The 23,807-nt window shown below is 38.4% G+C and overlaps 2 protein-coding genes across 3 annotated transcripts in view; one reads left to right on the forward strand and one right to left on the reverse strand.

Annotated features, from left to right (window-relative positions):
* Positions 1-17,514, forward strand: LOC117292977 (UDP-GlcNAc:betaGal beta-1,3-N-acetylglucosaminyltransferase-like protein 1). The gene is made up of 13 exons (XM_033775165.1): positions 1-150; positions 1,558-1,674; positions 1,803-1,902; positions 3,004-3,068; positions 3,703-3,768; positions 6,042-6,137; positions 6,478-6,573; positions 7,579-7,703; positions 8,380-8,515; positions 9,096-9,164; positions 10,002-10,076; positions 11,286-11,404; positions 17,430-17,514. Exons 1-12 carry the CDS (start codon positions 109-111, stop codon positions 11,364-11,366), a joined length of 1,068 nt encoding a protein of 355 aa, XP_033631056.1. The 5' UTR covers positions 1-108; the 3' UTR covers positions 11,367-11,404; positions 17,430-17,514.
* LOC117292975 (amino acid transporter AVT1E-like) overlaps positions 14,157-23,807 on the reverse strand; it is a 14,149-nt gene continuing 4,498 nt past the window's right edge. The window contains exons 2-9 of one of the 2 annotated variants that reach the window (XM_033775157.1): positions 23,527-23,613; positions 20,279-20,375; positions 19,519-19,675; positions 18,217-18,402; positions 17,428-17,678; positions 16,525-16,746; positions 15,376-15,574; positions 14,157-14,965 (exon numbers count right to left, since the gene is read on the reverse strand). In XM_033775157.1, the coding sequence (XP_033631048.1) occupies positions 14,791-14,965; positions 15,376-15,574; positions 16,525-16,746; positions 17,428-17,678; positions 18,217-18,402; positions 19,519-19,675; positions 20,279-20,375; positions 23,527-23,613 (1,374 nt within the window). In that variant the 3' untranslated portion in view covers positions 14,157-14,790. The remainder of the gene's footprint in view (positions 14,966-15,375; positions 15,575-16,524; positions 16,747-17,427; positions 17,679-18,216; positions 18,403-19,518; positions 19,676-20,278; positions 20,376-23,526; positions 23,614-23,807) is intronic. The other variant, XM_033775158.1, reaches the window with a different exon arrangement.

Raw genomic sequence — 23,807 nt, forward strand, 5'->3', positions numbered from 1 at the left:
GCTGCCTTATCCAAAGTGCTAATTTAGTTCGCACATGTCATAATATTTACAAAAATCGTGCCGTGCTTGTCAAATAAAACGTACCTCTCTACTTCTAACGCAAGAAATATGACGTCCAATGTCGGGGTGCAACAGCAGAAAGTTGACGTGGTAAGTAATTTACATTTATGTGGAGTAACTACAGATTTATTAATAATTATGAACATTTTATTTTTTTTGAATAATTTTGTTTTTAAAAGAAAGCAGGAAATGATGTTGTCTGTTTCGTCTTCTGGATCTGGATCAATACTGCAATCAATCTCCCAATAGGTTGCAGGTGTGTGTAGCTCACCTTGTTGAGCTGTTAATGGCTCCGCTTTTAACATCGGTCTCATCACGGTCGCCATTAGTGATAAGACCGATGTTAAAAGCGGAGCCATATTAACAGCTCAACAAGGTGGGCTAAGGTGTGTGGTGCTGGGGACTCTAATTATAATGCGCTCTACTTTTGATATTTAACAGGTTAGGCTTTTTTTGAATGTATCAGGTGAGGGAGCTCCTCTCACAGCAGCTGGGAGGAGGTTCCATTCTGCTGTAGTTTTCTGTAGGAACGAGTGTTTGTAGCAATCCTTGTTTGCGGGTACTCTGATGAAGGATATTGACTGCATGTGTACCTTCCTGTGCGGACATTTATTCATGCCGCAGTGTAGAGTAATAATTACAGCAGCTTTGGATAGTAAATCCATTTTGAGATACATTTCACCTCAAAAGTACTGCAGAACGTTATGGAAAAAAATATCACGAGGATTTAAAATCAGTACAGAGAGCTCCCCATCCCCTGCTTGCTTTGGTTCCTGTACAATTACCACTGTCACAACTATAGTTGTCCAGTGTCTTTAAACACTGGTGGCTGACACAAAAAACAAACTGCATTGAAACACAATGACTATAGTTGGGACGCCCAAGCTGAGACCAGTCCCAACTGTAGTTGGTGCTAAATTGTCAAATTAGGGCCGAACACATACTACAAACACAGAATCACCCTTGCATACTTTGTTTGCATAGGGTCATAGGTTAGTAAATTAGCATACCATGCAAATGTAATTTGCATACTTTAAGATCCTTCTCTTTGGGTCAAGGAACTTTAGTAATATATTTGGCGCCCTCTTGGGACACTCTTAGTCTGCCACTTAACTTCTAGCAAACTTAAAGGAGCTAAATTAAAGAGGCAAACTTGGACATGTAAAATAAAATAAAGCAAAAAACGTTGTTGATACTTTGAAATAATTAACAAGGGTTTATTTAAATAGTCAAGTGCATACAGTTAGACATATTACAAAATCAAGAATATGGGATATTACCATACTTGAATGAAAAATGGCATGGCAAGAACGCGAACACCCCTGGAAACGAGGTTGCCTAATAAGCTACTCAGACTCTCTTTGAATCTAAATAATTTTTTTAAAGATTGAAATGTGACGACAAACGGGTCAAAGTAATGTGAGGCCATTAACAAGTCCGTTTATACTGCAAACTTTTAAAATTAAGTTGTTTTTGAATTCTTATTTCTTGCGACAGTCAATCATCCTTCCTGTATACAATGCTGAGCCCTGGTTAACTGAATGTCTACAATCCGTGTTAGATCAAGATACAGCAGCTAGTTTGGAACTTTCAGTCTTCATGGACGCTTGCACAGTAAGTCTCCCTCCCCAAAAGTGTTTAGCTGCAATATAATCATGGCTCTGAATCATGTCCGTCAATAGTCCTAATTCTTGTGATCTTTGTAAAAATCTTTGTCTGATATCTTGATAAACTCTTTACAGGATAATTCTTGTGAGATTCTGAGAAGCTGGCAACCAAGGTTAGAAGCTGCTGGTATCCAAGTTGTTATTAATGGACACTCCAATGAGAATCCTAAGGGAGGTTGGTATTCACATTGTATCTTTTTAGTCATTTTCTTATCCTGTATACCAGTCTCTAATTGCTATACATTTTGTTTATAGCACTTTGTTCAGGTGTTTCAAAGACCTCGCAGTTGTAGAATGTTGTACAATGAGGTCTCCCAGGGGTCAACAAACCCACACATATTACGATGGGAAACACTTTTCTGTATTTGATTGATGATATACAATAATGCTGATTTTTTTTCCCATGCTAACAAACCCTGGATGTAATACATGCAACACTAGATGTCTAAAAACAACAACATACATGTATCACATTTATCAATCATGAACTAAACTGAAAAAGACAGTTTATATTGATTAAGCAAACATATAATAACACTAGTAGAGGTCGAGTACATACAGCGGGGTAACAATGGGGTCGTGGCGGGGGCTGGGGGGGTGGTCGGGGGGCAAGTACAGAGGCCTGTAACCTCCCTTCAAACACTTAACTTAAGTGTATCATAAGTTATTTCATAAATATGCTAACTTACAGAAACAATGACATGCATAGCACAGAGGGCTTGCCTGGTCTCCCAACAACAGCATTTTACACCGTTCAAAACGTGACTAGAGATTTTCATAAGGATTCAATCTATTGGAAAATTAGTGCATCACAGACCTTGGCCATGGAGCCCCTCTGATAAACAGTCTTAGAAAGATCAGGGCCCAATTTCATTGCTCTGCTTACTAGGTATAAGCAAAGAGTCTGCACTTATGGAGGCAGGGAATTACATACTGCGCTTACATCAATTGTATTTCATGGGTTAGCATGGAATTCAGGCTTGTGCGCAGGCGAACTCCAAGTTACTAGGCATTCTGCGCTTACACAGCTAGCGCAGATTTTTGCCGCTTGCACGTGGTGGAGAATGGTGATTGTAAGCGCAAATCTCGGCAGGAAGCAGAGCCATGAAAATGGGCCCTTTTTGAATAAAGTTAAACTTTAAACATGACTTTCTCAAAACATAGAACTGTGGCTGTAGGGAGACTTTAGCACTTCACAGAAACTGTGGTGAATTTAAAGCTATCGATGTAAACCATTGAAGGAATTCAAATTTTGTTCATTTTTGTTTAACTGCAGTTGGATATGCCAAGAACCAAGCCATCTCACAAAGCCATGGACAATATCTCTGCTTTCTTGATGCAGTAAGTTTTAATTCACAGATTTTAATTTAAATACCCACTGGTCTCATTCAGCTAGGATTTGAATTATCGAATCCATGAACTTTGTCATGTTTGTGGTTTTAGAGTAGTTTATTTGGTTTACAGATTACAATGTATTAATTTTATTATTATATATTTTTGTTACTAATACTAAGCATACCTCACAAGATTTTGATTACTGTAGCTTGCTAGTCTGAGAAAACATGTAAACAGGGGTGTTTGCTATGTGAACCAGCAGAAAACTTAATTAACCCCTACTCTTCCACAATAAGTGTTCTGAATTCTTTTATGAGCACTACCAATCCTAAAACAGGGAACGTTTGCTTAATGTCCTATCCGGAAGGAAAAAGCTTCTTCTACTAACTGGGACCTTCAAAAAAAGACATTGACAAAATGCAAAGACGGTCAACAATATAAATAATATTAAAAATGAAGACTTGAAATGCAAACATATCCACATGGTTAAGGCACCAGGGCTTAGATAGCTCAGTTAGTGGAGCGCAAGCACGATGAACCGGAGATTATTGGTTTAAATCTCGTTTTACAAATTCGTCTTTGTTCAACCCTGAATTAAGCCATTATGTTGATTTTATACTATTGTTTATATTTATTGTAGGATGATGTTATGAGTAAACAACGTATTGAGATGCAGTTAGCTGCTACAGTTAATCGCTCATTCACAGTAAGTACTGCATTCTGGATGTAGTTATTTCTAATAAAGTTAAGATTGCAACACATCACTTTGTATGTAAACACTTACATGTTTGTACAGTGCTATTACATGGGTCTCATAATTCAAACATAAAAAATAATAAGCACGTTGAGATGTCCATAGGGTGCAATAAAGCGCTGTAAAAGAACCGTGTATCACAAAGTTTACTGGGACATTCATTCATTCAGTCGATGCGGAGCATCGGATGATGGCCCTCTAAACACGTTGGTCCTCCATAGCTGTATGCAGCTCTTGTCGATGCAGTCCAGAGTCTTGGCACAAGGTGAACACATAGGTGGTTTGTGGTCTACCCCGAGAACAGTGACCTTGAGTAGGGGCCCAAAGCACAAGCTTGCTCACTGCCAGCTCAGCATGTCTGAGACAGTGACCTGCTAGTCTCAGCCTTCTTGCCCTAATCTTGGTGCTAACTCTCGGTTGCCCACCGTAGAGCTCCAGGTTTGTGACATGCCTCTCCCAATGAATCTGTTTAACACAGCGAAGCATACTCGTATAGCAGCCATCCAGTCTCTTCTCTAGACGACTGGCTAGTGTCCAGGACTTACATCCATAAAGCAGTACTGATTCCACAGTGGCAGTAAAGAACTTACTGGGACACATTTTGTCAACTCTTACTAGGATAGGAAGATACTTGAGCTTCAGTCATTAGTTGGAGTTTTTAGGAGAAAGGTGGTGCTGTTATGATGGAGTTTTTCTGAACAAAAGTTTATTTCACACTCCACGTAGCCATATCCCGCCTCGCTAGCTATGGAGACAGAGCATTCTCCAGCATTGCACCTCGTCTTTGGAACTCACTGCCGCTTGACCTCAGAACACAAAATAATCCGTCAATCTTCAAACGGCAGCTCAAAACACACCTCTTCAAACAAATATCTTAAATCCTGGACTCTTGACTTTGGGGACCAGCGCCCTTGAATGGCATTTTTCTTTGTCAGATACTGGGCGCTCTATAAGTGCTGTATATTGTTATTATTATTATCATTATTATTATTATTATTATTATTAATATTATTTCAATGCTGCCATAAATCAAAATAATTCAAAATTAAAAGAGACCACTTTGGCTGAAAACATTTTCAAGAGATGTACTTACTTGTGTATGTGTTTCTGGTTTCTAAGCTGTCGCAAATTGTTTCATTCGCTGAATTTTCTCGCCAAAGTCTCTTGTCATGCTCACCGAAGCTCACCATAGAATTGTTTACCTTAAATATGGGAAAATATATGAAGGTGAAATAAGGGTATGACGGGTGATTGTCATCTTGATTACTTTTATTTGAATGAACTTAAGGCAAATGATCTCTGTGACCTCTGGAGTATAGAGGCTTGCAATTGTTGTGTAAAGTTTGAAAGTTCAGATGTGACTATAAGTGCAGATGGTGATTACTTAATTGTGTTTATATTTTGAGGGCATTGTACAATTTTATTGTTGGAATCTGAGTAAATAAACATTCAGTTTAATCATTTCTGACTATTAACAAAACAAACCATCAACATGACAATTAGTATGATACGGTGATTGCAAATAACATGAAAGCTACGTGCTGAGCATTGTTGATTACATTGTTACCAGGGCCACATTTCATATAAAGTAATTGTAAGTACAAAAAATTGCTCATCGAAAATAGGTTACCAAACAGAATCCTATACAGTTACAATTGCTGTGACTAGAACACCAGTTATTTCTAGCTTAGCCAAGAAATCTGCTAAGCAAAATCTTCTGTTTAACAGCTTTATGAAATTAAGCCCAGGGTGTTACTGTTTTACTGGAAGTTGCTGTATCCAATTTTAATGCTCACCTGTGAATATATATATAATAAGTCATTTTGCGAGATATAATTCAAAATCTATATCTTACTGCATTCTCATGAAGACAATCAGAGCATACTGATTGAACTGTTGAGTTGTCAACCACTTTAAGAACCAACACTACTCCAGGCCTTGAATGTTGCTCTTGAAGTGGCACTTCAATTTTCCTCTGGAAAGGGACACTTCTATGTAAGGAAAGTTAAAATTTGTATTGGAATTTTGCAAAGGGCACCATAGCAAAATCACAGGGCACCAGAGCAATTGCTGTTGGTGCTGTGTGTTAACTCGAGGCTTGCTACTCAAAAGAGATTTTACATGGTGCTACAGCAGACAATACTCCCACCATGTAAAGTTAAAATCCTACTTAAAATCTAACTCTCAAATGGCTTTATTTGTTTAAATATTTGCATACTTCACAGATAACTGGTTGCCAGTTTAACAGACTACCAGCAGGTTCTACTGAGAGATACACTCGATGGGCAAATACCATCCAATCGAATCAACTAACAACACAGGTAATCAACACAATTTAAACCAGTTCTTCCTTAAAAAAAAACTCTTTAAATTAATTACTCAAAATATGGTACTTAACATAAAAACTAATTGGGTAAGGAGCCTTGGAGCACTTTTCTTAGTTTAAAACATTGTCAGTAACGACTCCCTCTGAAGTACTATAGTTTTTGAGAAAGAGGTAATTTATCGCTAACAAATTTAATCTGAGAAATTTATTTTTAAGCACGAGAGCCAAGGCAATTTCTATTGTATACGGGTATTTAAATAGCAATAAACCAAATCTAATCTAATCTAATGAAAGATGACTGTATGATATTTTACATATATTTCAATTCCTGTCAGATCTACACAGCTCATGGTCCTACCATCATTATGCCAACATGGTTCTGCTCTCGTGAAACCTTTGATAGGGTTGGTTCGTTTGATGAAAGTGGGAAGGTAATTGTTTTCTTGAATAAATTGCTCATATGACAATTGACTCAATTTAAATGTAATATAATATTTACAATCCCTATGTTAACCACCTCATCTTCACAGCCTATTAGTGACCACAAATATGTGGCATTTTGCAGTTTTTTTTATTTATTTTAAAACATAAATAAATGCCATGAAAAATCTGATTGGTTCATAGGTGACAGGCCTTGCTCTTAAGTGTTTGTGAAGTAACCCAGTGGGCTAGAAAACTTTGGATTGGTTTTAGTCGTAGTAGCCCATATTCTAAACATATACTGTCATAATTATATCTTACAGGGACCATCTTTATAGAGTGGCTTAAGCACAAAAGTAGCTTAGAACAGCAAAAGACTGCTTACCAGAATAAGTTTACCAGTCAAACTTCATGACAATTGTTTGACTGGTAACTTGCTCATTTCGTCTGCTTTTTTTTTCATACATACATACATACAACTAAATATTTGTTAAGCGCCTTTACATCAACATCAAAGCGCTGAAAAGAGCAAAACCAATGGAACAATTATAACTACAAATAAATTACATCTGATACAAGTGAGTTTGAGAGATTTTTTGAACAATGTCAAAGAAGCACAAAATTGTATGCTTACCGGGATGTTCCATATTCGCGATGCAAGAAAGGAGAAAGTCTGGTTGTGAGCAGATGAGAGTGTTCTGATGGTTGAGTGTTCGGTTTAGGCGTGTGGTGTGAAGCTTATCGCAAGCTTGAGCGTGGCGGTTGGTAGAGAGCAAGGCAAGATGAAATTAGGTCTGGTTGCATTAATGGCAGTAGTCACAACCAGTTTTATTAGACAAGTTATTAGTTTTTACTAGACAATATACGCTGGGTTGGTGTTAAGGGTGAGCTCTCGGTGATCATTAGGTTAAGATTTCATATTTCATAAGTGTTTATCATGTTTTTTTTTTTTTAGCAAAGTATTTGGGAAATCCCGGAATTGAACTTTCTTACATAATTTGATTTTCACTTCTCAGGGGACCCCAGAAGACTTGTTGTTTTTCTTGGAGCATCTGAGACTCGGTGGTAGTGTGTACAGAGTCGACCAGTGTCTTCTAATGTACAGATACCATCCCGCTGCTGCCACTAACTCTGTGTCTAAGTAAGTCTGTAATTTCCCGGGAGCTTTGTCCCAAAATTATTTTCCATAGACACTGTGCATTGGCATTCCAAGATAGATAATACATGTTGGCTTTACATGTACATGGAGTGGGTTTGTTTGCTTGTCAAGGGTGGGTTAGGGGTCATGTTTTGAACCAATGGTATAAATGCAAAAAATAGTTAATTGCCTGACAATTCGACCCTAGCAGAGTCTTTCTCGAAGGCTATATGACAACACAATAAACATGAAGAGGAAACTAAGTGAAACACAAGCTGTGCAGTGGAAATACATAATTAGAATTAGTTTTAATCTGTGTAGCTGTTACTTTGCATCAAGGACAAAGAATATTTGTGGTTTTACCCATAAACACCGATGTGTGTTAGCACTGTATATTCAGTACTTTCCAGAGTTCTGTGGAAAAAATCATAGGCATATTACTTAGGTGGGATTCGAACCCACTACCTTTGCAATTCTAGAGCAGCATCTTACAAACTATAGACCACCGAGATTGCCCAGTAACTCGAGGCGTTTGAATCCTATCATTCTGCTAGTTACATTTTTCATTAAAAATAGTTATTAGTGGAAACTGATGACACTATAAGATAGCAGTTTTAATGAATCCACCTTCAGAGCTTCCTTTGAACTGATATAGCTCTGTTGTTTTATCTCCAAACAGAGAGTCTATATGGGATATCAGAATGAAGGCTGTGGAGGAGCGAGTATTGTGTCATTGGGAATCGTTCACGATATGGAACGCTGGCAAACAAGGACGACGATTTTATAGATCACTCAGTCACTCCAGTCAGAAAAAGGTATAAATTGGCGGGGACAAAAACAAGATGAGAGTGCATTAAGACAAGAAACTTTGTTACTCTCCAAAAAGAAGAAATCACACTGCTCGCAGAGGGTTTTAAAGCACTACAAGTATCAAAAAGCATTTCGAAATAAAGCATCTGAAAGCACACAACTTCGTGTGACAAGGGTGTTTTTTCTTCTTTTTTCTTCATTATTATCTCGCAACTTCAACAACCAATTGAGCTCAAATTTTCACAGGTTTATTATTTTATGCATGTTGAGATACACCAGGTGAGAAGACTGGTCTTTGACAATTATTAATAGTGTCCAGTGTCTTTAGAAGCCACGGCTTTGGCGTAGCTCTGACTTATGGTCTTTCAGTAATTTTTCAGTAATTGTAAGTTTGGTAAGAAATTTTACACCGAGACAGCTCCTAAGATGGAAAAAAAAACAAAGCCTTTAAAAACAATTTACATTGACAAATACTTGTACATAACCAGAAAAATACAATGCAATAAAATACCAAAAAGAGATTTTTAAAAATTGACAATGGAAATTTAGCATATATTCTATAATGACTCTTGTTTCATATTGAAGGTTGTTCAATTTTGTGACGTTGACCCCGTAAAGATTGAGAAAGGAGTGTATGTCTATGAGGATTGCAAGGTAAGTCAATGGATGATGAGTTACAAAAAGTGAGTTTATTCAGACATAGAGCAGCTGATTAAATATATCTATGTTTAATTAATTTGTTTATTTTATTATATTTATTTTATTACACATCAAACAGCACAACAACAGGAAGAGTAGGAAACAAGAAGAAATGTTCAATTTTAGATGTGGGAGGAAAACCCCAATGGGGGGAAACCCACACAACCAGGTAGGGACTAGAAAACCCAATTCACATTCAAGCCTCTGCTTTGTGGTGGGACGCGAACCAGGGTCCACAGAAGTGAAAGGCTAGGCAAGAAACCACTGAGCCATCCCCCGGTCCAAAAAGTGGGGAGTGTTTACCCTCACCCTCGTGAGATTTCCATCTGTGGACAAAGTTCAGGATTGGTAATCAACAATTAAACAGATAATTTTCAATCTGATAGTTTCAATGATTAGAAAGTACATTACCAATGCTCCAGAGATATTTCTATATACTGCCATTGAAGCTAGTTTAGACATTAGCAATGCCGTGGTCGTGGGTTCAAATTCCACCCAAGTGATTTGCCTGCTGATTTTTTTCACAGAACTTTTGAAAGTACTGAATATACAGTGCTTAATAAACATTAGTGTATTGGTGAATACAAATTATATACCATAACTTTGTATCCATTGCTGCTATTGAAATAATATTAATAACCATGCAAACTTCTTACAAAGCAAACCTTTTTGTCTGATTAATTTAACTCAAGTTATTTTGATGGTTTGTGTCTTGGCAACTAGATGATAGAAATTAATTTAATTTACAAACATTGACATCTGTTTTTTTTTTCGTTTTTGTTTTTTTTCTAGGAAGTTCCCAAGCCTAGAGTTCCAATCATTCATTTCAGTCAAGCCAAGCCTCCTTTCATCATCTGTGTCAAAATGGTAAGTTCCAATTTAAATAATTTTAGTTTGGGTTTGAACAAAGACAAATTTACTAGAGCCTTGAACCAGCCCTCTACCAAGTGAGCTATCTAGCCCTATGTTATAAGTCTCCCTAATGGTCAACATCGTTGTTCGGGGTGCCAGTCGGAAGCCAGTCACTGTTACAATCTTATCAAGAATCTTGAATTGTTACCATAGAACATAGAATGGACCCTTCCCATGAAATATGCTAATTACATTTACGCAGACCCTGTTGGTTGGCAAGCGCCATAGAGTTGTGCACTAAGCAGACGCGCAATCGCGTCTGCGTCACGCACCCATTAGCTGTGTACAAAACAGCGCGATGTTCCCTCATTTTGCCAACCAAAACGTTAGTGCGTACGCGCTATGTGCAATTCACATATTTCATGGGAAGGGTCTATTAGCTGTTGCCAATTGCTTATCTTCCAAAAGTAGTGAAATACCATTGCTCTCGTTGTTTCTTTACTTATTTGGTGACGCGGGAAGTTGGCCTATCAACAGCCCAGTCTTCTCGCGCTAAGACTAGGTCGAAAATAGAACTAGCTGTTGCCAATTTTTTGCTTACCAGTCAAAAGACAAAAATAATGCATCATGAGCTCCATTCTGTGATACCAGCCCTTTACAGATCATCATGGTTTTAAGTGTCTTGCTTAGGGACACAGGTGTCATGCCTGGGACCCTAACCCATACTCTACTGATCAGGAACAACAGAGTTTGAATCCAGTGCTCTTAACCTCTAGGCCATGTCATGGCTAATTTGAAACAAAATTATATAGTTTGGCCGTTTTTGAATTGGCGGTTGTGCCTACATGTACGGCTGGATGGTTGCATCATATAAAGTTGGAGTATTGACCCCCTTGCACGTGCATCACACGTGGCGACTGATGCCACGTTTACCATGTTGGTGGTCAATAGGCTTACGTGTAAACGGCGCGTCACCTAAAAATGCGCACTTCACTGAGTAACACACATTGACATTGACCACCAGAATGGCGCATCCAAGATTATTCTGATGATGACGTCAGGTGAAATGGGTCAATAGGACTTCCTTTGCTACACCCTTAGCAACAGCCATAGCCTTTTTAGATGCCAATTTGGATGCGGCATTTTAAAGGGTACCACCATTCAGGTGTGCACTAGACTTGCACAATTTATACTGACTGAAGTCTTTGTCTCAACCCAATTCAGGACCTTACCAACGGCAACTTTGAAAGTAATCTTGAGTCTCTTAACCTGAAAGAAGGAGAAGATTACACCTTATTCAGCTGATAGTCAGAAGGACTAACTCAAGTCTACTCTAGGAAATGGTAAGTGTGACTTTTACTTATAGGTAGAGGCAGAAAAAGATGCCACTTTTCTGGGATGGATTTCACAAAGAGTTAAGACTAGTCTTTTTTCAACCGTCCTAACTTAAGACAAATCTTAAGTTTTTAACAACTCCTAGGGACTTGTTCTACGTATGGCCCATCGACTAAGGATTACACAAATCCATTATAATTTTTTCGGCTGTCCTTCAACTAATGGAATGATTCTTACCTCACATCACAGTGGGAGTATAATCAGTAGGGTTGACTTGATGTAGCTGATAGCTTTAGACATTTCTTAGTACAAATCGCCTGTGCATGCCACTGTCGTCATGAACCCGATCGACCGACGAAATGATCTAAGGCTTATTCGTCCTCTGCCTGTACCTGTATTCTACTGTATTGACGAACCTGATTATCCGATGTGAAGATCCGTGGCTCATTCGTGAGTCGAAGCTACGTACTTGGTGGTGCGCAAAACTGCCTAATCACAAGGTTTTCCACAAATCCATTATTTTATTTTGGTCGTCCATTCAACAAGTGTGATGATTTTGGTCTACAGCATCTTTATCTTCACAAGGGTAGGGCCTTGATTTCGCTGATAGCTTTAAACGTTTATCACATGTAGCACACAAATCGCCTCTGAAAAACCTGCATGCCACTGTCTTCATGAACCTGAGTAACTGACGTAATAATTCAAGGCTTATTTGTCCTCTGCCTACCTGCATTCTACTGCCGTGACGGACTTGATTATCTGATGTGACGATCCGTGGCTCATTCGTGAGTCAAAGCCACCACGTGGTCTTGCTCAAAACTGCCTCATCTCAAGGTTTTCTACTTGGTCGTCCATTCAAGAAGTGTAACGATTTTGGTCTAGCATCTCTATCATCACAAGAGTAGGGCCTTGATTTCGCTGATAGCTTTCGATGCTTCTTTTAGGTTTGGGTAATTTTGTCTGTGTACCCAAACCAAACAGTGCCCTCCTACAGTGTCCACCATGTTCACAAAATTTCAATTCAGTTTGTTGGTCCTACCATGGCGGAAAACTGTTTGCACACATGCAATACACAAAATAAAGGAAACAGCCTAGTCCATTACTCTGGGGGGAAAAAATTACTCTGAATGTTTTATTCTCTTGAAACTATAGTATGGTAGTTATTGTAAGAGTAAAACGAAAATTATGCAATATATAAAAAAGTTCTTCATCCAAGATATTTTTGTTTACATGCAAATAATTAGTAATGTCCATTGCTAGGGGAATATCAATTTATCAATACAATTTTAATGCAGCGTGCTGAATTTTACATCAAGCTGTCAGGAAAAATACGTATCTAGCTAAATCACTTATTCATAATTTTGTTTGTAAACTCTCTTCTAAATATCGGTTAATAATAAAACCAATATTTATTGTGCGGGTTAAAAATTTTACATGCCACAAAATTTAAAGCCATAATTGTTTATATAACTACTAATAAACTTAATATCTATAATTGAGGATTGGAAGTCCCTTCACCTGTACACACACACATATGAACAACTTTTAAAAAAAATTTAAAAGCCCAAATCTCCCTCATGATCTGTGAAGATACTACGCTAAATCAACTCTGCGACAGTAGAATAAAAATAAGAAGACAAAGTTCTCAAAAGAACATAATCTACACAGAAAGTAGCCACACACATGGTGTTACTGCAGACCAAATAATATACACATGCAATGCCTCAAACTCGATATAAGATTGACTAAGTTCCCTAATTTCTGCGTTTGTAGAAAAACAGCAGGACAAGTTCTGATTTGAACAAGGCAATCTCTTGACTAATTCCCAGTCCTTTCTAAATTAATTTTGATTTTTTTTTTGTATGCAAGTCGCCAGACACACAAGACCTGAAGGCCACTTCAAGGTGTGGGCTACAATATTTTTTTCAGAGGCCGTTGCCACCTAGGCCTACTCTAGGGCTGAAACAGGGTTACCCCTTTTACAGTCCATACAGATGTAGGCTTGGATATCATCAGTCCGAAGCCTGGCCTGTAGAGCGGAAAGCACTACCTCCCCAATTTTACAGAGCAAGTGTCACGACCAAGATTCAAACCCACACTCTGCTGATCAAACACCAGAGCTTGAATCCGGTGCTCTTAACCGCTCAGCCATGACACGCCAAAAATGTTGTTAATAAACTGCAAGAAAACTTATCTGAACTGGAGTAGAGGAGTTTTTTTTCCAAAGCAGCAGCAGATGAAATAGCAGGACAAGCTCTTTATAACAACAATTCTACAGCAAAGTAAATAATCATTTGAAGTTACAACCAAATACAACAAACATAGTTCTCAAAAACAAAAGTAGCTGTGTGTTGCTCAGTTTAGTGAGTAAAAGATGCTTTCTGTCATTAACAGCCGATTTTTGAAATGACTTTATCATAATAAATTTTACACAGAATAAAAAATATTTTACATTCACAAAATAGAAGCCAGCAACAGTGTTGAAATTTCTTTTAATTGCTATGGCAACGAGTAAACATACTCGGTCTACATTCTGAGATTACCTACATAAAAGAAATCTTTAAGTTTACTGCTTAGTCTGATTTTGCTCAGAAAAAGTAAGAACAGGAGGTCTGACACTTTGTTCTGGTAAGGGCAGGCAGAATTTTTCGCAGTGAAGGGCACCTCTATGAGGGAATGTTCCAAAAGACACCAAGGCAATGACCAGGGGCATGGAGGCAATTTGAGGTATGGCGGACATGATGGGAGTGTACCGTTTGGTTTTGGTTTATACACACAAACTTACCCAAACCTTATAGTGTCGTAGCATTGTGTCCGCCATATCTCAAAAAGGCTCATGGCCTCCGTTGTTTCCGTGAAATATCACTACCAGGCCATACTAAACGTTTGTTGATCTACCGATGGAACTTTGACAATGTTTGGGGCAGTTGGCTCTGTTGCCCTGGTCTTGGCCTTCGTCCTGTTCAGAAATTTCCTAGACACTAAAAGGCTTCTTCATAAAATAAATGGCCACACCCTCCTAAAGAAGAAATTCTATGCCTACTGTAATCCCACAACGAAATGTGAAGTCATGCAGTCTATCATAAAGACATACTTTTTATGTTCACTACTTCATAATTGTAAAGCTTTTTAGTTTGAAACCTCCACCTAAAAGTTCAGCACCGATGGCTTTAATACCAGAAAGACTCTGGGTCTAACCATTAGGCCATTTTAGGCCATTTACTATTTGTTTGCATTTATACCATAGGTTCTTTTGGTTGGTCTGGTAAGCAGTTTGCAATCAGCTACATTTTCAAATTTTAAAAAAGGTGAAAGGTTCTTTTGTCTTGTAACTGTAAAGACCTGTTGTAGAGATGATTTCATTGAAATTGATGTTCTGTCCTGATGGAAACGCTTATTCGTTGTCCCACCAACTGATGGTTGTATTCCATTGAACATAACATGGCTTGATGTATTCTGTCTGGTGGTTTGATAGAGCCAATGTGGTGGATATGAGGACATAAACGATGATAACAGGTGTAGCTACGATGAGGGTTACTGAGACAATACTTTCAAAGAGGTGCACCTTCCTGCAAAGACAAATATCAAATGGTTAATAGTGGCTTCTTATAATAAGCGCTCATATCTGTCACTCAGTGGTGCTAAAGGTTATTCAGCGGTCAGTATATGCCTGTAAGGTAATGTGTAGCCACGTTTTTGAAGTATGAGACCTACTCCTTTTACATAGTGCACTGGGTTCTGTTTTGGCGTTACACATCACACAGAACCAAAAGCTTTACGACCCATCCGAAGGATGCAGCAATCATGGTTAATTAAAGCGCCTGTCTTCTTGTCCCAGCAGTTTCTTAACCAGTCATTTCTCAGTGACTCCGCTTTACTTTTAGAGCCACAATGCAATACTCAACTCAAGTCAACAATATCATGGTCATGGACTGCAATTAAAGTAAGGTCAAGAAAAACAGTTTTCTGGTTTACTTACGGTCTTTCTGAGAAGCTGTCTACCATGTAGAGTGATCGGAGGCGGAGATAAGAGATGGCTGGAGCCATGAATGTCAAGACAGGGAAGAGTACACCTCCAACTAGGGTCATTAGAACAGTGAAGTCTGGTACCGTCTCAGCAATGAAGATCAGAAAGAGGATGACACATGTACGGGAGAGGATACGCTTCCAATTGAAATCTGGAACAAAGGAGAACAACACAAACTCTTGATTGTCATACAATACTTTCCATCGTCTTTCAATGTTAGCCTCTAAGTTAACTGTAGCCAAGTTAACTGTAGCCAAGTTAACTCGTAACCAAGTCAACGCAAAATATTGTACCCAAGTAAACTCGTATCCGGGTGAACTCTTACTCCAGTGAACAGAAACCATACCAAAGTCAACTTGACTCAAGTCAGCTCAAAACCAAGTCAACTCGTACTCAAAATATTGTACTCAAGGCTACTCCTACAGTCAACTCGTACCCAAGTCAACTTGTACACAAGTGAACGCGTACCCAGGCTAATTCGTACCCAAGTTAAATCGGAACAACGATAACTTGACGTACCCAAGTCAACTCGTACCCAAGCCAGCTCGTACCCGAATGAACTCATACCCAGGTTAACTTAAACCCAAGTCAACTTTTAACAATAGACTTGGTCACAAGCTGACTTGGGTACGAGTTCACCAGGGTACGAGTTCATTTGGGGTCTAAGTTCACTCAGTTACAAAATTACCCAAATTCGTCTCTAATTGGTAATTGGGAGCCATGGCCTTGCTTGACCTCATCAATATTGGTCTCTAAGATTGACCTTTCTTTGAGGTCACAACTATTCGTTTCCATTTTAAGAGTTTAGGTCATCTGGTCTTTTTTTGTGGAGATTTTGTGTCATTTGGCAGTATTGGGAGAAGGTTCATCAATTTAAATATAAAACAAGACTTGTGAGCATTCTGTCAGCCTTTGTTGACTCATTGCAAAATCAGAGGTTTGTTCTGTTGAAATGTTCAAAGAGTACCAAAGTGACGTCACATGTTTTCTTTGACAAATTTCGGTGGCCCTTTTCAAAATAATTGCAAAAAGACGTTGATGTCTGATAATGTTAGAGACAATTCCTCCTTGGCAAACTGATTTGGATCACTCTATATTTACCTGCTTGGACATCAAGCAGCTCATCAAGATGTTGGAATAGTGGATTGATGACAATGAGTAAGACTGGTCCACTGCCAATCAAGAGAAGGAGGCCTGGAATGACCACCATACCATCCCTTGGGAGGATGACCAGCAGGCTGGATGTAACATCAAAAGGAAGCATGATATCACCATAGGCCATGTAGGTGATCAGAAGGGTAGGGAACAGGAAGAGAACAATCACTGTGGAGAAAGAATGCAAGGAAAACTATTAATTGCTTCTCTGCATATTAGAGTGCTACAGTCACTGTGGGGAAGATGGGTATGAACTATGAATGCAAGGTATCCATTAATTGCTTCTCTGCATATGGGAACGCTACAGTCACTGTGGAGAAGATGGGTATGAACTATGAATGCAGGGGAAACCATTTATTGCTTCTCTGTATATAGGGATGCTACAATCACTGTGGAGAAGATGGGTGTGAATGCAAGGGAAACCACGAATTGCTTCTCTGCATATACATGTAGGAATGCTACAATAACTGTGAAAGAGATGGGTATGGATGCAAGGAAACCGTTAATTGCCTCTCTGCAAATAGGAATGGTATAATCATTGTGAAAAAGACGGATGGCTATGAATGCAAGGAAACCACCATTAATTGCTTCTCTGCATATGGGAATGTCTGATGTGTCTGTTGGGCTTTGTAACTGCCATCGGAATATGTATTAGAGGCCTCAAAATAATCCATGCATCCACAGCAATTGCTGTGGTGCCCTGTGCTTTTGCTGTCGTGCTCTCATTCTCAGAGGAAAACTGCTGCACCCCACAAAGAAATAAATTCAAGGCTTGTATAGAAATTATTGGAAAACAAATGTTTTGTTGGGTGAGGTAGGACTGATTTTTAATTTTATCTTTTTACTCACAGAGGAAATATCCGAGGGCACTTCTGTCAAAGTCTCCCGGCTCTTTCATAGCTCGCTGGACCTCTGGGTAGACAAAGTGACCACCCATCAGAAAGATGGTTCCTCCTATCAGCTTGCCAAACGCCCAAGACTCCATGGACGGCTGGAGACGGTGTAAGGCTTCTCCGTTACCATGGAGGTAGAGAGATGCGTCGATGAACATGATGAGGATGGCGAGGATGGTAGTGATGATACTCAATGCTCCAAGTTGCCTTTGAATTCAAGGACAAAAATTGAGAAGAAATGGCTTACTTCGCAACAGTCAATTAATTAACAATTCAATAATAATAATAATCGGTTTTTGTATCACGCTTTACACACACTCTGGAAAATGCAGACTGCAGTCTGCTTCTAATGTATGTAACCCATCAAATCGAATCATCACATTAACAAAAACTTTCTCTCACATGTACCCATTTACTCCTAGGGTGAAGAAAAGTATTTAAAGTTAAGTGTCTTGCTCAAGAACATAGATATGAGAAATCTAATCTCAAACCCGCACCCAGATTTTATGGCGATGTGTCTTTACTACTCAGAAAAAAATTCTGTGAGCATTTCTTGTAAGGACTAGCATGGAAAATGTTTGGTTAGTTTTGAACAGTTTTTAGAAGGTTTAGGGTGTAAATTATTGAGTTTGAATATGAACAAAATGAAATGAAAATCGAGTTATATTTTGGAACCAAAAGATATGAGTCAGAAAGACAGTAAATGAATGGAAGATAACATGAAGGTTAAAACCTTTTCACTTACCAGAAGTGCTTTGGCATTCCCACTAGAATAGCCGGGCTCATGATCACACCGATGATAATTGGCCAATAGCAGTACGTGCCAACGAGACTGTGACCAATCACAATGAGTACAAGCTGTGACGTAGCTAGAAGCATTACTGTACTGGCGCCAAAACTAACGAGATCCACCAGCACATTCACCATGTGTCTAAACATAAGATCAGAGTGTTAACCTTTAGAATGGATGTTTTCAAACTAAGATATAAAAAAACTTTTCTAGCTACCCGGCAATCTCGATGGTCTAGTTGGTAAGACACTGCCCTAGAAATGCAAAGCTTGTGGGTTCGAATCCCACCTGAGTAGTATGCATGTGGTTTACTGTAGAGTCCTGCCATCGATTTCACAAAGAGTAAGGACTCGTCTTATCTCGAGTTAGGACGAGTAATATGTTAGGATTAATCTTAAGGTCTGCATGCTACAGTGCAGGGTTGGGACTCGTCCTAAGTCCTAAGATTAATCTCAAGTTAGGAAGAGCTTTGTGAAATCGACGGCTGAGTCTATAGTGCTTATACACACATTGGTGTATGGGTAAAACAAAATTAATACTCTTAGTTTATGCACTGTAATTAAACTGCAATTTTAAAAAACCTGCCTTGGAAAGCATGTTTTGCTTTTTATCTATAAAATTAAAGTTTTATTTTACAGTAAATGTTGGGACTGAGAATGTGTGTTCCTTTGTGATTTATGTACGGTGGTCAAACAAATCATTCAATAAAACATGTCAATTGTGTTCTCCCAAACTGAGCAGCTTGAGAAACCTATTACAATAATTGCAGAGCTCTGGGTCCAATGTCAAAGACACAATTATGCTTACCAGAACAAGCTTACCAGCTAAAATGCCATTTCATATGTAGAATCTATGACTGGTATCCTGCTTATTTTTGCTTAAGCAGCTCTTTGAAATTTGGCCCAGATGAGTCGTCAGTTATCAAACTTTGGATGTGGGAAAGAAACCTGACTCCAATTGGACTAGTTATGGTACAATATAAACAAGTAGACTTAACTGTCCTGTTTTGAATTTCAGCTGCTTTTGTTTTGGGGGTATTTGTAAGAGCTGCGTACAGTTGCGTACAGCTGCGTAAAAGAGCTGCGTGAGAGCTGCGTACAGCAATGGAAGACCAACGTATTTGGAGGGCCATCGTTTGATGCTCCGCATCGACTGAATGAATGAATGCATTCGTAAGGACACCGAACGTTTAAATCTGTTTAAATCGCAGCCCCGCCCCCTTTGCCAATGATGCCACAGTTTCGTAACTGTACCTACCGCGCCCAGTTTCCAAATGCCTCATATGCTATGGCGCCATATGGATTGGAATCTTCAAAATGTGTGGCTCTGACCAAATTCCAGCAGTTTCTCAGCAGTATGGCGGCGTAAGCCAACATAAAAGTGAGAACTGCAAAGAGTAGGAAACCAACCCATCCTAACAGATAAAAGATAATTGATATTTCTGTTATACAAAAATAGGTTAACACAGATGGGTCGAAACATATTGCAGCTAATAATACAATAATATTTTATTACTGGGGGAAGGTTGCGTAAACATACATGTCTAACTAACAACTGTTGTTTGTTGTGCTGATTGACATACGAATTTGACTTTTCAACTGGAACTTTATTGCCTCAAAAACATTCTTAAAACAATATACAAACTAAATGAGCTGTTCCGTTGAATTTACAACAAACACATCTAAGACAAACAAATTAAACAAGAAACCAACCAAAGTTGGTTCAGTGCAGAATTAAACTTTAAGATCGAAGATGAGAAAATATAGGATTTAAAATGCCTCTAGCTACCAGGCAGTCTTGGTGGCCAAGTAGGTCAGACTCCTGAATTGCAAAGGTTGTGGGTTCAAATCCCACCCGAACAGTATGCCTGTGTTTTTTGTTTTGTTCACAGAACTTGGGAAAGTACTGAGTATACAGTGCTAACACACATCGGTGTATGTCGGTAAAGCCAAAATTAATATTCTTTATCCTCAATGCAAATTTTACATTAAAAAAGCAGATGATTTTGATGAGTTACCTGTGTGTATAATAGCTACCATCATAATAGTAGCAGCAAAACCTGGACAGTATCCTGCGATCAGCAACATTGTCTGGACGGAGTTTAGACCATCCCTCTGTCAACAAATAAAAATTAAATTTTGAAAAGTTATTAAAAAGATTATGGCACTGACCGTATGTATATGTTCAAATGAGCATTCTGTATTTAATCAGCACTTCCGAGGGAATGGAAAAACTGGGTCAAATGCTGACAACCCTCAATGCCCCAGTAAACATCCTCATCAATTGAACTATCTGTTTAGCAGAGAATACTGCTCAACAAAATTTATTTGCTTAGCCAAAAATGAGTGTTGGCTGTTTATCTGTTTTTGCTATGCAATGTTTTTATGTACTTAGCCAATTTTGTTGCGACAGGCTTGATGAAAATGGGACCTAAAAGTTGCCATAGGCTTGATTATCAGTATCACAATTCACATTATGAACCTACTTTTAAGATTTAGTCATTTAAGGGTAATTCTTGTAATAATTTACAAGTCTACACTGTGTTGACTTTTAGTGAGCTGGATTTATCTGGGCCCAATTTTATAGAGCTGCTAAGCACAAACATTTGCTTAGCATGAAACGTCTTCCTTGATAAAACCAGGATTACCAACCAAATTTTCATTTGTTGCATATTGCTTGTTACTGGTATTCAGCTATTGTTTGCTTATCCTGAAAATCAAGCGGAAATTTGGTTGGTAATCCTGTTTTTATCAAGGCAAAAATTTCATGCTCAGCAGTTTTGTTGTGCTTAGCAACTCTATGAAATTGGGCCCTGTACTTAAAACGTTTGTGCTTTGTACATGCCATCAAATTGAAAAGGAGAATTTATATTTGTCAGTAAAATATATTTTTCACATTAGACTTTCTTCTCTTGTAAATATTCTTGTGCATGATTTGTATTCAATAAAAACCCAGAGTACTTTCCCTGCAGGGTCTTTTACAAGTGGGTGTAGATATTGAATCAATACTGAATGGCTTGTTTGCATTGTGAAATAACCTTATAGGGAGCTCCCAACTGGCTTTGTGTCATGTTTTGTGAAACTTCCATTTTTCTCAATGTAGGTAGGTGTGCCATATGCCATTGTTGGTTGTATTTCATAACAGATTATGGGATTCAAAGCATAACTGAAACACATTTTAAGGTTGACCTGGAGTAGTTTGTTATTTTCTTTTCAATAAGCTGTCAAGGAAAGGGTAAAAATGGTTATAAAAAGACACTGGAAACCTTTGGTGATTGTCAAAGACCAGTATTCTCCCAACATGCATAAAATAACAAACCTGTGGAAATTTTGACTCAATTGGTCATTGAAGTTGCAAGAGAATAATTAGAGAAAAAAACACCCTTATTGCACAAATTTGTGTGCTTTTAGGTGCCTGATAAAGTGCTTCAGGTCTGAAGTCTTTTAATATTTAAGAAATTATCTTTATTCTCAAAAACTGTGTTACTTCAGGGGAGCCATTTCTCACAATGTGTTATACTATCAAGTGATTTCCATTACTCATAACCAAGTCAGTTTTTATGCTAACAGTTATTTTGAGTCAACTTTTTTTTCAAGAGCTTATATTATGTTTTTCATGTATTTTACAACTTGAAATGAATGAAAAACACTTGACTGAGTTGGGTGTCTGCTTTATTGTGTGGTTTTCAGTTGGTAGAGTAATTTTGCACCAAAACTATTTCAGGGAGATAAGAATTGTCATCAACTTGTTACATGTATGGTAAATGACCCCAAATGGAAATAAGTCTCAAGCTATTGACTTCTTGGGGACTATCCTTGGATAATCTTGTGAAGTATTTCTATGATGTGTTCTATGTTGGTTTATCTTTTATTTCATTGTCTTTTCTCCTGTTGTTGTGTATGTATTTTGGGCATGTTCTTGCTGTACTGTTATCTGTATAAATTCAATCAATCAATTAATCAAACGACAAGGAATTTCAGAGACCACATTGGAGACTTATCATTGCAATCACTGATAGGGCTGTAGTAAGCAATCGTGTGATAGTCAACATCATGCCTGCAGTATGTTGTCTTCAGTTGGACTATTTTATGGAAAACATGTTTATGATTGTTATGTTGTTTTTCCGTTGTTGTTGATTAGAGACCTATTATTATGGTGCAATCACTGATACGGCTATTAAGAAATTGTGATATTTAACATCATGCCCGGAGTATTTTTTTTCTTCAGTTGGACTATTTATGGAAAACATGTTTATGGTGACTGAGACGTAAATGTTGTTGTTATTCGTTGTTGTTGTTTATGCTGTTTTCTTTTTGAAGTCTGTAGCTACTACGTGTTTTAAAGGCACTGGACACGTTTGGTAATTGTCAAAGACCAGTGTTCCATCCCACCATAAGCATAAAATAACAAACCTGTGAAAATTGGGGCTCAATTGGTTGTCGAAGTTGCGAGATAATAATGCAAGAAAAAAACACCCCTGTCACACGAAGTTGTGTGCTTTGAGATGCTTGATTTCGAGACCTCAAATTCTTAATCTGAGGTCTCGAAATCAAATTCTTGGAAAATTACTTCTTTCTCAAAAACTATAATGTCACTTCAGAGGGAGCCGTTTTTCACAATGTTTTATACCATCAACCTCTCCCCATGTACTCGTCACCAAGTAAGGTTTTAGGCTAATAGTTATTTTGAGTAATTACCAATAGTGTCCACTGCCTTTAAAGGAGCGCATTCGGAAGGTCCAATAACACGTTGATGGCAGCGTTGATGAATGGCACACAATGGTGTGTATATAGAAGTTGGCTCATTTATCAGTTTCAAGGATATTAATTTGAATATTGTATTTTGTTTGTGTGGTGGTGGTGTGGTGGTGGTGGTTTTTAAAGAGGGGCCATAATTGGTCCAGTGTAAAGTCGAGCCCTGGTCCCCCTAGGCCCTCTCCTTACTTCGAAGTATATGAGTGTATGGTTGTTTACTTTTTTGTGAAGGGTGTTTGAGCGTAGCCCTGCCTGGTAAAAAACATTATTTTCTGTATGCGTTGCTCGGTTTCCTACCTAATTTGAATCTAGGACAGGCCTGTATGCTTCGTTTTTGAAGGGGCAATGGCACCAAGGCATTTTCTCCTAATTGTAAATTTCTACCAAAAGTATTTCAAAGGGCACCAAGGCAATGACCATGGAGCATGGAGGTAATACTGTTGCCTCCGTGAAGTATCATGCCTCCTAGGAGGTATGAATAAGAAAGGACCAGCGAAGCCAAGGTGCATACCTGTCTCGCAGCCTGCCCAGGTCTATCTTCTGTAAGTTCCACTAAGTCACCATTATCAGTGTTGGTATATAAAGCTGTCTTGTAGTTCTGAAACAGAAATGGTAACTGGCCTTTTCGGTGTGACGTTTGAGATGTCTTTGATGGGTTTTGTTAGCTAGCTTGCAAACAGGCGAGTGTTAGTTAGGTGGATGTATGACCATGCCTAAAATTTGTCTGTTACACGCTGTTAGAGAACTCACATTTTCATGATTTGTAAGGTTACAATGTATTATGTTGCTTCC

The sequence above is a fragment of the Asterias rubens genome, chromosome 7, assembly GCF_902459465.1.
Source record: "Asterias rubens chromosome 7, eAstRub1.3, whole genome shotgun sequence".
Lineage (NCBI taxonomy): Eukaryota > Metazoa > Echinodermata > Asteroidea > Forcipulatida > Asteriidae > Asterias > Asterias rubens.

Bases quoted from the DNA above. Each gene is read 5' to 3' on its own strand.
- LOC117292977 (XM_033775165.1), top strand. From the start codon at position 109: ATGACGTCCAATGTCGGGGTGCAACAGCAGAAAGTTGACGTG. The intron at 3,069-3,702 runs GTAAGTTTTAAT...TATTTATTGTAG, and splicing joins ATCTCTGCTTTCTTGATGCA to GATGATGTTATGAGTAAACA. The intron at 9,165-10,001 runs GTAAGTCAATGG...TTTTTTTTCTAG, and splicing joins ATGTCTATGAGGATTGCAAG to GAAGTTCCCAAGCCTAGAGT.